The sequence below is a fragment of the Pyrgilauda ruficollis genome, unplaced genomic scaffold, assembly GCF_017590135.1.
Source record: "Pyrgilauda ruficollis isolate IOZ18807 unplaced genomic scaffold, ASM1759013v1 scaffold24, whole genome shotgun sequence".
In the NCBI taxonomy this organism is placed as follows: Eukaryota; Metazoa; Chordata; class Aves; order Passeriformes; family Passeridae; genus Pyrgilauda; species Pyrgilauda ruficollis.
In genome coordinates this window covers 4969828-4985298 of record NW_024523648.1, presented here as the reverse complement: position 1 = coordinate 4985298, position 15471 = coordinate 4969828, and the positions used below count along the sequence as shown (strand labels likewise).

Sequence of the window (15471 nt, the reverse complement as noted above, 5' to 3'; positions counted from 1 at the left end):
TTCCCTTTCAATGACATAGGCCTTCAGAAGCGTAGCTACTAAAACCAGTACTACAGTGAGTATTTGGAGAAGAACTGAAAAGTATTTTTCAAGTAAAAAAACCCATTTGTATTTGTCAATTATTTTAATATTTTCAGCCATTATTTTATTTAATAGCTTTATATATAAACATAAATAGGTCTTGATTGAAATACATAGGTCTTGCTTCTTAAGGCAAGAGTAGATTCTTAGAATCTCCTTTTCTCATAAGTATTTACTGCAGTGTAAGTGCAGAGAAGTCTGTGGAAGACAGAGCGTTGACTTTGGCTCCGTGCTTAGGTAGGGTTAGGAGTCACTTGCAAATTCCAAGCAGCAGATGTTCATTAACAGCAAGAAGTAAATGCATTTTTGAAGTAAAGCTGGAGAATTAAGATGAAGTGTTAATATACCAAGTGCTAAAATTACATCAAACTTTTTATCCATACATATTTTTAACTACTTTGAAAATAAACAAAAGCTAAGCCCTGCTTGTTACTTTATCATTACAGATATTCAGATAACTGCAAAAATCCTAAAGGAATATGCTCAGTTTTCTTCTAGTCTTTGTTCATAATTACCAATACACTGTTTATATAAAGTCTATACACAGATTTGAAGACCGTTTACTGCCTTTTCTTCAATCAACATTTTAAGCACATGAAATTTCGCAGCAAGTACAGTTTTCCTCACAGTCTCTCTGACCCTCTTCCCCTACCATCCTCCAGTTTTCCTGAGAAATAACTCAAGTATTTTAATTTTTTCCAATACCTTCAGCAGCTTGGAGAATGCCTTTGACGAACTGTCCAAGAGATTTCGCTCTGTCATTAGTCCTCTCAGCATCCTGCCTGGTCTGCTCACCATCTGCTGTCACCTTGGTAGCCTGGTGATACAAAATCAGGGAAAATATAATTAATGAACAGGCCAAGGCTGCACTATGTCATATTCCTACAGGCTGAATACATGTACAAAACTTTCCTGAGGCCAGAGGCAATCAATGAATTATTGATCAGATGCATGGGAAATGAAATGCTCTGTTCAAGTACACAATTAAATTTTATTACCTTTTCCTTTAAATGGAAATTGGAAGGCTTTATTTTAGGTTCTTCGAAACCCTACTTGTGTGCAGCAGCACATCACATCAGGATGAAATTATCCACTGACTAACAATATCTTTGCTTAAAGAAATGCTGTTTGGAACCTTTTAATAGATTCTTCAGGGAATACTTTCCATAGCTTCACAATTGTGTACTTCTCGATTGACAAAGTGCAGCAGGTATTGTGACCTCTTTCCTTCTTCCCTGGAGGTGTTCTCAAAGAGACAGTTCATTCCAACAAGCAAGAAGAACTTGAAATCAATACATTAATTTGTCCAAGAAAGAGAGAGAAGAATAAAGAATAGTTTTATTCAGCTCTGATGGCTGAAGTTGTTAGTTTATAACATATTGGGGTGCTCAGTAAAATTTAAGCTTGCTGTTACTAAATGCTTTATAATTGTACTGAATCACAGCAGCAGCAGAAAGGGAGACATCTGCTGCAGACCTGAAAAACATGCTGAGAAAAGGAATCGTCTTAGGATATTCTAATTAGCTCTTGAGGTCCCTATTTAAAAATGGACCCTTTTTAATTGAAAAGAAGCTGAACATTTCAAGACACAAAGCTTGTTGAGCTGTACTGTAAAGGAAAAAAAAAAAAAGCCAAAAAACAAAAAACAAACAAACAAAAAAAACCAAAAAATGACACAAAACCAAAACCAACCATCAAAACCCAAAAAGTCCCCCAACAAATAAAACCAAAAAAACCCTAGTTTTTTCCTTTAGGCTTTACATTCGAAAAAAAATCATGAAATAGGGCATTATGAATTTCCCAGTCTCTGTGAAATGGCTAGTTCAATAATTCAAAATGAGTTTAGGTTATCCCTGACTTGAACTGCACAAATTGTTTCTCCCTTACAAAAAACCCCACACTTTTCAGTAATAGTCAGAGAAATAGTAGCACTTAAACACGTTTATTTTTGCCTCATTAGCTTCTAGATGGCAGCCCTCAAGGTACTTTACATCTGGGTTTCTGAAATGAAATCCCTGGCATTATCATTCTACTTACAATTTTGGGCTACTTCACAGTAGTTACACTGAAAGTAATTTAAGCTGGAAGTAATTTATATGAAAACAGTTCAGGTAAATAGAAATATACAGGAAGAATTAAGAACCCATAAAGACTGGGGGGAGTTTGTTCTATTCCATCCCTCTATCAGTAGAACATGTCTTTTCACTCTTACACAGCTTTAATCTTACTATTGGTTACTTCCTCTAAGATTCACAAACGTTTTTACCTGCCTGGATACAGAACTAAAATATTCCTACAGTGAGCTGTAAGAGGCAGTTGGGTGAGGAAAAAGGCAAAAAATTCTAAATGGTCTTGATGGACCACTGCTTTAACTCTCCTTGGCATTTCTGATGTAATTTAATTCTTCATGTAATTGAGAAAAACTTATTATTTATTGTCAAACTTCCAGAAGAAGCTTTTTATTCTTTGAGTTTTATTTGTTTGGAATACTCACATTCAGTTTTATTATACTCTATAATATTTCTAGTCCTTTGCTAGAATTAGTGTTTTATAACTTACATATTCCTTTCTTAGTTTTGATTACTTTTTCCACATTTATGCTAATTCATGTTGGCCACTTTAACCTCTCTATTTATGACTGAATAGCATGTACCACATTTTTGTGAAAATTAATCTGTCACTGAACAATTTTCATTTCCTTTCAGTGACAGCTCTCTTTAGTACTTAAATCCCATTCAGGTCCACTGAAGGCCTTCTGTATTTTGACAGAATTTCCTTTGCTGAAAAATAGGCTTTTGCTTCACTATATAGTCTAGCTTTAATCTGTAAATCATATTAAATGGCGAACATCCTTCATCGTGTAGCTAGCCATTCCATGGCTAATTAAATGTTTTCATTTGTTAATAAGGTCCTAGTAATTTTCTACATATCCAACTTATTACAGCTCACCATTTCTATAAGGTCAGTTTTCAGCATCTTCTAACAGTTTAAACAGGCCCAGCAAATCATGCTGTGTGAGGCAGATTGGAGCCAGAGCAAGGGTTTGGAATGAGTCTTGAAGACGTTATTTGGACACAAATAAAATGCTTGGGCATAAAGAAGATCCCTACCACAGAAATCAATAAAGAAAGTATTTGAGATCAGTGAACATGCTTTGGTGATGTCCACAGCTTATACTTAGTGATGGAGGTTCCACGAAAGGCTTTGCTCCACTCTGGAGTAGCCAGTTAGCAATTTAAACTATAAGCAAGTATTAGCAACTATACATACTTCTTTTGTTTTGGTTTTGTTTCCATGTTTATTTAGTCTGAGGACTTAATCAAGCCTTGAAGAACTCCTTTAGATAGAGCGGAGTGCCCTACAGGAATTTCTCCAGCTAGTGAGCTGCAGGCCACAGAAGGAGGTGCAAACACAGACATGTACAGATGGAAGTTCTTGGCTCTCTCTCAAAATATTCTCAGCTATTGCAAACTAAGTTACTTCTCTTACCACTTCCAGAAATTTTCAAGTTAGAGAAATTCAGTACTTTGGGAGAAAGGCAAAAGTTGACAAGGACAAAAGAAGCATTTAAATCAAGATGAGTGATTCTGATCCCTGTCTTTCTTGAACACTTTGAAGGTACCTAATTAAAAGGGAAGTGGGGGTTTTGATAAAATACAGTGAATTGAAAGGAACTGAAGATATCAGGCCTTCCTCTGGTGGTAGGTGTGGGAATGTGCATGCAAACATAATTAGTGCAAGAAAGACATGAGGATCTTCTATATGGCAAAGTAAATGAAGCACAGAGCAATGTAAAACAAGGGAAAGGAGTGCTGCACTGAAGTAAGAGATCAGTGGTTGAACAGAGACCACAGGGAAGCAAAATCCACGAAAGTTTTGTAGTGACTAAATACTATTGTCTTCTATATTTTATTGTAAAATGATTAAATTTTTTTTTCATGGAAATAGATTCCCCACCAATCCTCACCAGCTTTTTTCTTCATCAGTACTCGTTTCACTTTGAAAATATAGTGAGCCTGCAAATATCAGATACAGGGAAAGACTTTGGTATCTGTTGTGGTACTCTGTACTCCAAGTGCCAGGCATTATATAGTTACCAGCTCTATCCTCATTTGGAAATGAGCCTTGAACACATGACATCAGGACTCATTCTTCTTTTTGGAACACTATTCTTATTTACAAATACAGAAGGAGAAAGGTAGGACCTGACACCAGTTTCCAGTCCCTAAATTAAAAAACAAAACAAAAAAACCCCACCCCACAAACTGCTCCAAGCAACTCTGTAAGGATAAATGGAAATCATAAGGCTACTTAGTCATCACAATGATGAAAAACTGCAAAAAGGGAGTGGTGATAGGGGAGTTATTGTGTTGGCCACATTAAGATCACATTTTTGATATGTTTTTCCTTCCAAGAGTTGTCTACAGAAGGTCATAATCTGCATTATTTTAGGTCATCTCTATGGGAGAAATTGGGAAAGGATATTAAAAAGAGCAACTTCACAAGATGAAAAAACCCCTGTCTTAGCCTAAGATTGAGAAATATTAATAGAAGAAATATAATCTTCCCTGCTTGTAGAGCTGACATGGGTTAAAATACCAGCTAGACTTAAAGCTACTGCAGTTGCTTCTTGCAGAAAAATAAAAGATCAAACAGAAGTGGAAAAGCAAGCTTTCTCACAATGTCAGTACATACAGATAGGTACTGGTGTATGCATGCACATGTGGGTGCCTACATATGCAAACACACTTCAGATGATTTCTTACCCACTACTCATTTCAAAATTGTATAAAAACCACACAAAGATAACAGTTTATCTGAGAATTTTAGTTCCTTAAGCCATGTACAATTTAGAGACATGATTCTAAAACTGCCTGGATCTTATGTGATTCTCTGTGGCATATATTGATCAGTACAGTACTCCACATCTTTCTTATTTTGTTCTTTCAGCTCACAATCGTGACTTTTGGTAGTTCTTCACATCAATGTACTTTGGACAGCTTTATTTATACCGAGGCTGGTTCATTTCCCTATTTTTTCTCCACTAGGTGGCACAATTTATATTATTTTCTTAGACATTGTCTTTACTGACCAAAATGAGGTCTATTTTGAAATAAAACTTTTGTAATAAAAAGAGTACAAAGCACATCTATTGAAATCCAGAAGTTGCTAACTATGCTCAGAAATGAAATCTAGAGGACATATATTTAACCAAAATCACACACCTCCTCTTTAGTGTCATTTTTTCCAGGTAAGATCATTATTGGGTCATCCGTATGGAAGTGAAAAAGCTTTCTTACCTTATTAGGAAGTTTTGCAGAAAATATGTGTCAATATATTGGCCCACAAAAAGAGATTTTTAGAGTACTTCCTGTCATTTTAGACACTGAGACTGAGAAGCATCTTATAATCCATCTATTCATTCATGTTTAATGCATATTCAGGAGATTTCTGTCACTATGCAGCCTCAACCAAACCCATAGACCTCAATGTGATCACAGACATACTCTTGTCAGTAGTTCATCCATTTCTGTCACCAAGGTATCCAGATTTTCTCGTGCTAGCTGAAGAAATCTCTCTGGTGCTCTCTGAGGTGAAAGCAAATGCTGTTGGGAAAGAGATGGGAGAGTGAAAAATCTGTATGTGATAAATGTCAGTGCTTCCAAATATTGAAGAGAAGAAGCATCAAACATTTTATTACAATATGCAATCCCTTTTGTCACTGACTCGTGTCACATTCATCCAACAGGCTTTTTTCAGGAATCTTGACAACTTTACACAACTTGTAAGTATGGTAGGGAATGTACAATATATAAAATACATAATCATTTTATAGACCATCAGCATGAAAACTACTCTATTTGTATGGAACATTGCTTTTCTATGCCTGAAGTATAATTCCTTGCAGATATGTTCAGAAATTACTGTTGCAAGATTTATTTATTAATGTAAGTAAAGATAAATAACTGTAACACTTATTTATCAACCAAACCAAGCCTGAAATAATTAAATCTTGAATTTTTCTTCTTCCCTGAAACTACTCACAGCTGTGAGGTTGAACAGAATCAAGTGTAGTTGTACGGAAACTCTGTTATTTATATATGTGAATACTGCCAACATACCTTTAATTCCTGTGTCGTGTTCTCAAAACCATGTAACATTTTATATGGAGCAGGCAGTGGACCACTAAGGTTAACACTCAGGATCATCTGGTTTAGCCGATCCAGGTCATTGAGAAGGAGTCCTGTGCATTCATCATCACAAGCTGGGGAAAGAACAACAAAGCTGCTAAACATTTCTTCCTGCTAAACATTCAAGACATTTGACTTAGATATTGTATGGCACACATGCAATTCTGTGGGAGGTAACACTGATTTCATACATAGTACCCCAAATGTGTGGTGTAAGAAAAAATGGAAACAACAACTAGGGAGTAGGAAAGACATTATTGCTTAGGATTTAGTAATGCACAGTTTAATATAAAACACAAAGACCAAAATTGAGAGGTTTGCCCCACAAAAAGAGGAAATAATTAATGTTGTCCACTGTGGACTAGCCAATATAAAATATTAAATTATACAGGTAATTTGGATGAAGTTTGGGAAAAGCAGGGCAATTTGGAGATCAGATGGGCAATTTGGAGCATCTAAGGAGCTCGATAAAGAATATAGTACGCTTATGGATTTGAATGCAAGAAAAAACATAAAAAATCTCCATATAACATCATGGCCAAGCATACTAAACCTGTAATGCAGACAGCTGAAAGCATCTAGGTAAAAATTCTAACAGTTTTCTTTTAAAAAAAATGCTTTTTCCTACCTCTTTTCACTAACCAGCTTATAAGCTTTTCATGTATGCTTCTTTTCTTGCAAATATCCTTCAGGATGAAAAATATTGTTGTGTGCTGCATATATCAAAAGAAGTTTGCATTTCCTTCCCCCCTTACTTTCGATTAACTATCACAAGAAATTCTCATCTTGTATCATTTATGCAGCAGACAGGAGAATTCTTCATCCTTTAGAACAGAGTTGTGGGAATACTTTTCTGTTTCTCTGCATAAAGAGCTAGCAAACCCAAATATTTCAGAAGATGAAGCACAGTGTGAAACAATGAATTCACTGGTGATGTTAAGAGACATGGAGAGTTGTACCTAAAATTTTACAAGCGTGTAATTTTTTATTTCAGCAAAGCTAGGCAGTCTAATAAAAAACCACACTAAGCAATGTGTATGTTTTTGTAGAAAAGAGAAGTAATTTTCAAAACAGAATTCCTTCTTTTTTCCTGAAATCTGTTCTTCATGTAGATTAAATCTGTTCATTAAAGTTTTCATGGTTACCTAAATATGGTTATTACTCTGTTGGCTGTTCAATATACCAAAGACAAAGAGTAGAGTCAAATACAGAGGAAAAAAAAAAGGTAAACTATTTCAATACACCATGAAACTCAAGTAGTGATTGAAAAGGAGACAAGGTAGATGCTGGATTATCGTAGTAAGAAGTTGGTGCAGAAGGCTAGATACTACTGTTATTTTAAGACTTCCTTTTGCATTTTCATTGCTTCCATTTGCAGACTTTTCCCTCCTCTTTCACAGCATTTTGTTACATAAACTGAACCGCACTGGAACTGCAGTCAATAACTGTGGGCATGATACATTCTGATTTATGCTCCTACATGAAATTTTACCTCCCCCCCAACTTATTATCATCCCTGTTCTTGCCATCTGTGTGCTTGCCTTAAGAAGCCTGAGAGAATTCAAGGAAAAGCAGGTTTTACAGCAAATAATGTTTTATATAACAAACACCTGTTCTGTAACTGATCAAGAAGGTAAGGAGACCTTATAATCATTTTGCAGGATGAAAATAAATGATCTTGAACCTGAAAAGAGTTGGCCTTTATAGTTTAGTTTTTGCCGTGGGCTTTTTTTTTTTTTCCCCATATATTATTTCACTCATGAAACAAGTGAAATCTATTCACCTTCAAAATTTTCCTAGTGGTTGGTAATAAATTGCTAAAAATTTGTTTTGTGTTGAAGACAAACTCAATTCACACCAATAAGAAAAAAATGAACAGCCCATGAACAGATGAAGTATTCTCAATGAGTGGGCAATCAATAAGTGAGTGTTCAGTATAAATTAACACCTCTTGCAAAATAATCAGGTTGAAAAGAGGAACTGCATCGAGTGAGACCACAGCTGAGTAGATGAGACAGGACTAAGCTACTCCAGTATGCAGTCTGTAATGTACTGTAGCCATGGGAAATATTTCAAGAGCATGATTATATTTTGCAAGACTAAATACTTCTGTGTCTATCTATAAAGCTGTCAGGATAAATTTGTGTCTAATATTAACAAATACAGCACTAAATTCAGATTATTACAGCAGTGCAAGCATGTCAGAGGCAAATCATGCAATCAATATTACAATAGTTCAACAAGCAATTAATGCAAATCACTGCATTTTCCATTTTCACCACACTTTTCCATGCACACTAAGTCTCTAAGGGTTTTGACTTACCTCTTGTGAGAAACATGTCCAAAGTATGCATGCTAAAAGAAATTCTTTTAAGTTTATTCCATCTTACGAAGAAACATAATGTGCAATAAAAGAAACACATCCGAGTCACAATGTGTTCCTTGAGTGATTATCTGACACAATTTTGCTTTAATACATTAATTTCTGTGAAGATTCAGAAGACTGTGTTATGACTAGGAAATTTTTTTGTCTAAGGGAAACCATGCAATCTCTGATGGGAGGCAGTATCCGACGATAGTCGGGACTCTTTAGTATCAGCTTCCTGTTGTTTCAAACAAAGTGTTGAACTATGGTTAGCTCAATAATCTCTTGGCTATTACCTAATTTTTCCCATTTTGGCACTAGTCTCACACCAAATAATAAAACAGCCTTCCTGTGCCTTCCAAAACAGAACCCCAGTAGAGAGCTGAAAGCTTTATCTTGCTTGCCACTGCTGCTGGTTTCATGCAGCTTACGTGATCAGTATGTCTCCAAAATATGGGAAAATTCATACTCAGATCAGGATCTAAAACAGCTACTCAGGTTTATTTCTCATTTTCATAATCTAGAAATCCTTATCTTCTGGTTCTGATACATACCAGTAGTAGCTGAGCTTAAAGATTGCTTGAGTTGGGTGAAAGACAGGAGTGTGGATCTAAACTCAACAGGAGCTCATTTTCTCACAAAAATGGAGAAAAAGTGATAGCTTATCAGCTTCTAGGCCAAGCAGGGATGGCCTAATTGAGCCTATGCAGCCCGAGAAGCAGTTGCCCAACACATACGTAAATTTAATTCTTACAGCTGAGACACACAGAGCAAAACTCAGAACACTGAAGAAGCTAGTCCAAGGCTACATAGATGTAGTGTTACACACAGGATCTTTCTTTTCAGCTCACTCTGTAAAGGCTCCCAGCTCCTGCTGAATTAAGCACTGTGTAAGAGCTGGGAGAGGCTTTGTTTCACAGATTCTACAAGATCTACCTCTGACAGAGACAGCACAGAGACAGCACCTCTGCCTAGTTCTGAATTTGGAATGGCTGACATCATGGAGCTCCTCACTGGTTTAAAGGGAAAACTTTGATCCTGCCAGGACTGGTGGCTGGGAACTCCCTTGTTCTCCTTGGTGTTGGGCTATGATGAAGCAGAGATTGACAAAAAAAAAACAAACCAAAAAACAAACAACCTCTCACTGCAAGCATCTGTCTTGAGTGCAAATACTTAAATGCCCAAGACCTGGTATTAAAGGAATCTCATGATAGAATTTTCTTCTTCTACCAATATTGAATATTTAAATACATAAAGAGGAAAGTTTGTTGACTGCAGCAAGGCTGAGGATCTTTTTCTTTTTTTCACCTCACAAGACTGAGTTAAGGAAAAATTCCTAACAATGAAATATCTCCTCGATCTCCCTGTGTCATGATTGCTTCCTGTTCAGTCACATCAGCTGCTTTACATTTAGGCTTTTGCTTGACCCCAAGGAACATTTGTGACAGGAGCACACATCCAAGGAAAGGTTTTGTAGTTTGTGTTGCAACACAGCTCAAAACATAGAAGACCTTTTTTCTGAAGTCTCCATTGTAGTTACGACAGATACCTTGAAAGCATTCAGAAGGCGAGTTCTGACTTGCCATCTAATATATAGAGCCACACAACAATAAAGCCTTGAAGTTCTCACCAGGATTGTTTTGTTCCATAAATATGGCACAGCAGTGAGCAGAGTCACAGTTCCCATAACATTGCCATCTAGGCTTCTTCATTTTATGTACTACAAACTCAACAACTGAAGTGAAGTGCAGTGTCACAAGGTATAACAAAAAATACACAAGAGGATTACTATTTCTAAGAAAATGCATGATTGCTAAAGGCTTGATTCAAAATCTGAGAGAAGATTTGGGGAAACTTTTGTCATACTTGCAAGTACACAAGAATGCTGGCAGCATTATTAAAATTAGTTTCCAACCATCACTATTTATTCTTTGGGTACTGACTTTTTCAAAAGGGAAGGGAAAGTGAACCTACAAAGTTATTTGTTTGAGTCCAAAAATTTTAAGAAAGTATTCCTCAGCAAAGTGTTGTGAATATCTGTATAGGACAACCTAGGTGGTTAATTTAGCAGGGGAAATAATCCAGCCACTAGCCATTAGAAATTTTTATGATGTGTGGTAAACCATACTTTTGTATTACTTATTTTTTAAAAAATCTACTTTTTGGATATAACTTTTCATTCCCTGATGGAATCTTAGAAAAAACAAAATTGTTCTGTTCTAAGAATATAATGGGAATGGAATCCTGTCTGTGCCATGCACCTATAATTATCTAACCATTGTTATTTATCTTTAAGTGGAATTTTTCCTATTTAAGCAGCAGCTTTCAAAATAAATATATATCGTATTTTACCTGTAGCTCTCAAAAATACAACTGGTATAACACATCACTGAACAGTGACATGCACTAAGCAACTGAAAAAAAGACACATTATTAAAAAAAAAAAAGTAAAAACCCAGTAAAACAGATTTTCAGCTAGATCAGAAACAGACCACTTTAGTGAACATGCATGCTTCTTTGCTTCCCCTCCACCTTTTCACTGAAAATATTCACTTAAAAAATCTTTAGAATACTTATGATAAGGAGTATGTTAAATTATAAACATTATATTTAAAGAAGAATCATCACAATATTTTGGCTAAAATACCCCTCTGATCTGATTTTATTATTATTATTGCATTATTTGGTTTTTCAGGTCACACTGTGTGGTGACCTTTTATGGAATTTGCCAAGCATCCATTATTTAAATGGTTATTCTTTTTTAATTATTCAAAATAAAATTTCACTCTCTTTAACATTAACTATGCCATACTAACAGAACAGCTTAATCACTTTGTATTATACTACTTACAAATACTTTTTCAAACACAGCTGACTGTATTTGAATGTATTTTCTTTAGGTAAGACCACTTTACTGCCTAACTAGGGTGTTAGTTCTCCACACTTCTGACTGGTACCATGCAATTGCAGCAGTTGAAATGGAACTGCAAATGAGCAAGAGCAGGTACACGCATCCAGCTCATTTTAACTACTGAACATAAACAGGATTCTGCTCTTGACACTAATTAATTTTCTGTACATCAAGAGTACAATTTTTTTTTTTTTTTTTTTTTTTTTTTTTTTTTTACTTTTAAGGTTTTGTTACAACCGAAGCTGGTCAGAAGGGAATTTACTGAGTATTTCACAACTGGTTGATACATGAAAGGAAATAAATACATTGTATACAGAACCAAATTCCCAGTTGCATTAAACTCACATTGGAACAGCTCAGTATTCTGGAAACAAGGAAGGAAAACCTCAAGGTTGCCCCAAAGGTGTTTCTAATGGTTCTTTGACAGGACAAGGACTATTAAAGCACATTAGGGGCTGCAGCAATGAATCCCTACCAACAGCTGCACTCTGAAGCCTGTGACATGCCAGACACTGTTTACCATGGGCAGATTCCCACAAAATCCAGGCTTGCCACACTCTCTTTGCCATAGACCTGTGGCCACCACAGGCTACAAAGGTTATTACTAGGCTTATTTTCTACCATGTCAGGGGAATTGTACTGCATTAGCAAAGGCAGGTGTGGAGTAATATGGGTGTCAAGGAACCTTTAAACAAGAGGAAGATCATACAGTAAGACCTAATAGGCACATAAAATGTCTACTAAAAAATTAAACTGCAGTTTTTGAAATTTATGATATGGTTATTATTGATGTGGTATCAACAGTAAAAAACTATTTCCTGTGATAGGGAGATTTAAAGTACATCCCATCTACTCCTATAGGTTGTTCTTATCTTTGTGACTAAAGAAAAGAAGTCTTGGCATTTGATTCCTCACTTCTAGTGGTCAAATGAAATGTCCATATGCATATATGAAGAACTGTTTTTATGGTGAAAACTGACTAGTTAAAGTAAAAACGTCATTAAAGATACTGTAGGTATATTTCAACACTCAAATTTAAATGTGTTGCAGTTAAATCAGAGATTATAGCAAATAACATATTTCAGAGCAAAAAGGTGGAAAATTTCATTTGCCTGCAAACAGCTTTTTCCATTCACAAATAGGATTTTTAACCTTATTATCCACACAATGAAATAGCCTGATTAACAAATTGGAAAACCATTATAAATGATAACTTGCACTTAGGCTGTTTTGTACAATGAAACTCTGTCATCCTGGATACCCAAAAGAGTTTTCAGAATACTGATAAGGTAAAAGACTAATAAAAAAACATACTAAGTCATGTCTGTGATTGGAAAAAGAGGATAATACTGGCAATAATGTAAGAGCTATTCAGGATATTGAAAAATGAAGTAATTTTCATGCAGATGGCACTCTGTAGAACAGAGTCCTTATTTTAAAATTTTGTAGCTGTAACACTTATGAACTTGCAATTACAATTCTCCTTGACATATAGACCACAAAATGGAACTCAAAAGGTAGTTATGTCAGCAAAGGGACTACTTACTCCAGTTGCAATCATTTTGATGTTCAAAATAGAGCTTAAGATAGTAAGTTCAGAATTAAGTCCTAAACTACATCACACTGCAGGACATTAGAAATTTCTCTTAAGTACACTACTGTTTTAATCAATGAATTAATGCCATGTTGTTAACAGTAACTATATTCCCAGTAAACTATAATTTCTACCTGAGCATCAGGACTGATGCAAAAGCACCTACTTCAGTGGACTTAGGAGCTTAGTTCTGCTAAGTCCTGGTGACTGTCAGAGAACTGAACACAATCATTAGGCTGAGTGAAAAAATGCTCTGCATTGTGTAGTTCCTGACTCTATGAGCCTAATGTCTCTTCTTTAAGCACTCCTAGAAGCCATGCATTCCATTCTTGAATTATATAATGCCTTCAGACATTTTAAGCAATTCTTTGTTTATTTTCTAACTGTTTTAATTTTTTAAATATTTGCATTTTGTTTTTACGATTTCATTTTAATACTAGAGAGGTGTGCACCTCTGTGTATTAAGAAACAAAAGAATTGAACTCTTCGGAGAAGTGGAAAAAAAAAATGTAGACAGTACCTACTTTTCTTGATGTTACATGTCCCTCACATAGATACACCACTCTCCATCAAAAAGCTCCAGTTAAAGATAAAACATTTAAACCAGCTCACTGTGCCTTGCCAATACTCCAATACTTTCAAATACGCACAGGTTAATAATTATTACATACTGTGGACTTATTGGAGCTCTACCATTATTCTACTTTAAATTTAACAATCATGGCATCGAAGGAAAAAAAAAATCACAATAAAGTTAGTTCCTCTATACCCTGGGGGAGATGAGGAAGAGAAAAATTCCTTATCTCAGACAGGGCTGTCCAAGAGTTCTAGAAAGACTTTGCTACTTTTTTTTTAATAAGATGTAAGCATGCAGCATTAAGTGATATGAGACTGTAGGCTCAAAACAAGCACTATCCAATATAATGAAGAAAATCCAAACAAAAATACAAGAAAATCACTTGGTATGTATCAAAACTGAGGGTAGGAGAAAGATAGCAGTACTGGAAAATATCAAGTGGTGTTTTAGGCTATTAGTTCTCTATAAAAAAAAAAGTTCTTTGCTGGATATAGTGTACCGTCATTGCTTACATCTTTTAAATTCCAATGGATGGTTGTTGAATCAGCATGATCACGTAAACCTTAGTAAAAATTTTGTGTGTGCCTCATGGCACAGAGCATTGCAATTACTGGTTAAACATTAGGACAACACTAAAAAATTCACCAAGAGAAAATATTGTCACAACAGTAGCAACAACCTTTGGCAAAATTACAGACTCTAAAAAGCCAAAAAGAATTCCCTCAAAGTTTTTTTGTCAGTTGTCAGTGTTAAAAGAAATTTTTCAGAGTTTTCTTGACATCTCAAGGCTTGTGAAAACAAAACGGACCAGATGCTAAAGTAGTAAGAAACCTGGCAATTATTTCAAAGAAAGCCACACAACTCAACATTACACAAGCAAGTCTGAATTTCTGACACATGAAAAACACAATCAGAAGTTATCCAAAATCTCATTAGTATACGTACAAATGCATTTGGTGCCATGACGCGCATGCCGATGCTCGCAGCCAGCACACTTCCACCCCGTGAATCCAGGCTTGCAAGTGCACTGCCCAGTGACAGGGTCACAGGGGACAGGCACAGAACCATACGGATCACACTCACATGCTTGGCAGGACCCTCCTGGAATCTGTGGGTTTCCTGTGTAGCCAGAAGAACATCTAGACATTGCAAATACAAAATAAGATTTGTCCAACTGAGATGTGGTGCACAAAGAATACTTGGCAGTATTTTAAACATAATTTACACAAACACCAGTGAACCATTAAAAAAATCTTTGTAGCTTCATGATCAAGACAGAAATATCGCAAACTGTCCAACAAAGTGACTTCTAATCAGGACACAGAACAGCCTGGATGGAGGAGGTACGCAAAATTGATTCCACATCCTTAACAATTTTCAGTTAAATTTCTATTAAACTACAACAAAAGAAAACCCTCCGCTATCAATGTGTGGCTTATAGACCTAGCCACTTGTGTTTTGTGTCAGGATCTCTTGGTAGACATTTGCCACTTTTGATCATCTTAATCCATCGGTGTTTTGATGAATGGACAGCGGAGGCTGTTTAGGTTATTAATTCACAATTCAGCATTAAAATGTTTATATGTAACTGTCTTTCACAGCCAATGCCTAGGAGGGCACCACAGTCACTAAAACAAATGGTATGAGTGACATCAAGATACACTATTAGCATGGCATCTAATTTTAGACAAATTTTTTTAACTTCTGAGCCCTGGAGGAAAAAAATCCTCACACATCAAAAAGTAAGACTAG

At 35.7% G+C, this 15471-nt stretch overlaps 1 protein-coding gene across 7 annotated transcripts in view; it reads right to left on the bottom strand.

The window, feature by feature from the left end:
• Positions 1 to 15471, bottom strand: part of LAMA2 (laminin subunit alpha 2) — a 334884-nt gene that overhangs the window by 74299 nt on the left and 245114 nt on the right. For 6 of the 7 annotated variants that reach the window (XM_041469664.1, XM_041469666.1, XM_041469665.1 and 3 more), the window contains 4 exons: positions 14665 to 14858; positions 6204 to 6346; positions 5589 to 5687; positions 787 to 898 (listed from right to left, as the gene is read on the bottom strand). In XM_041469664.1, coding sequence (XP_041325598.1) covers positions 787 to 898; positions 5589 to 5687; positions 6204 to 6346; positions 14665 to 14858 — 548 coding nt within the window. The remainder of the gene's footprint in view (positions 1 to 786; positions 899 to 5588; positions 5688 to 6203; positions 6347 to 14664; positions 14859 to 15471) is intronic. The other variant, XM_041469667.1, reaches the window with a different exon arrangement.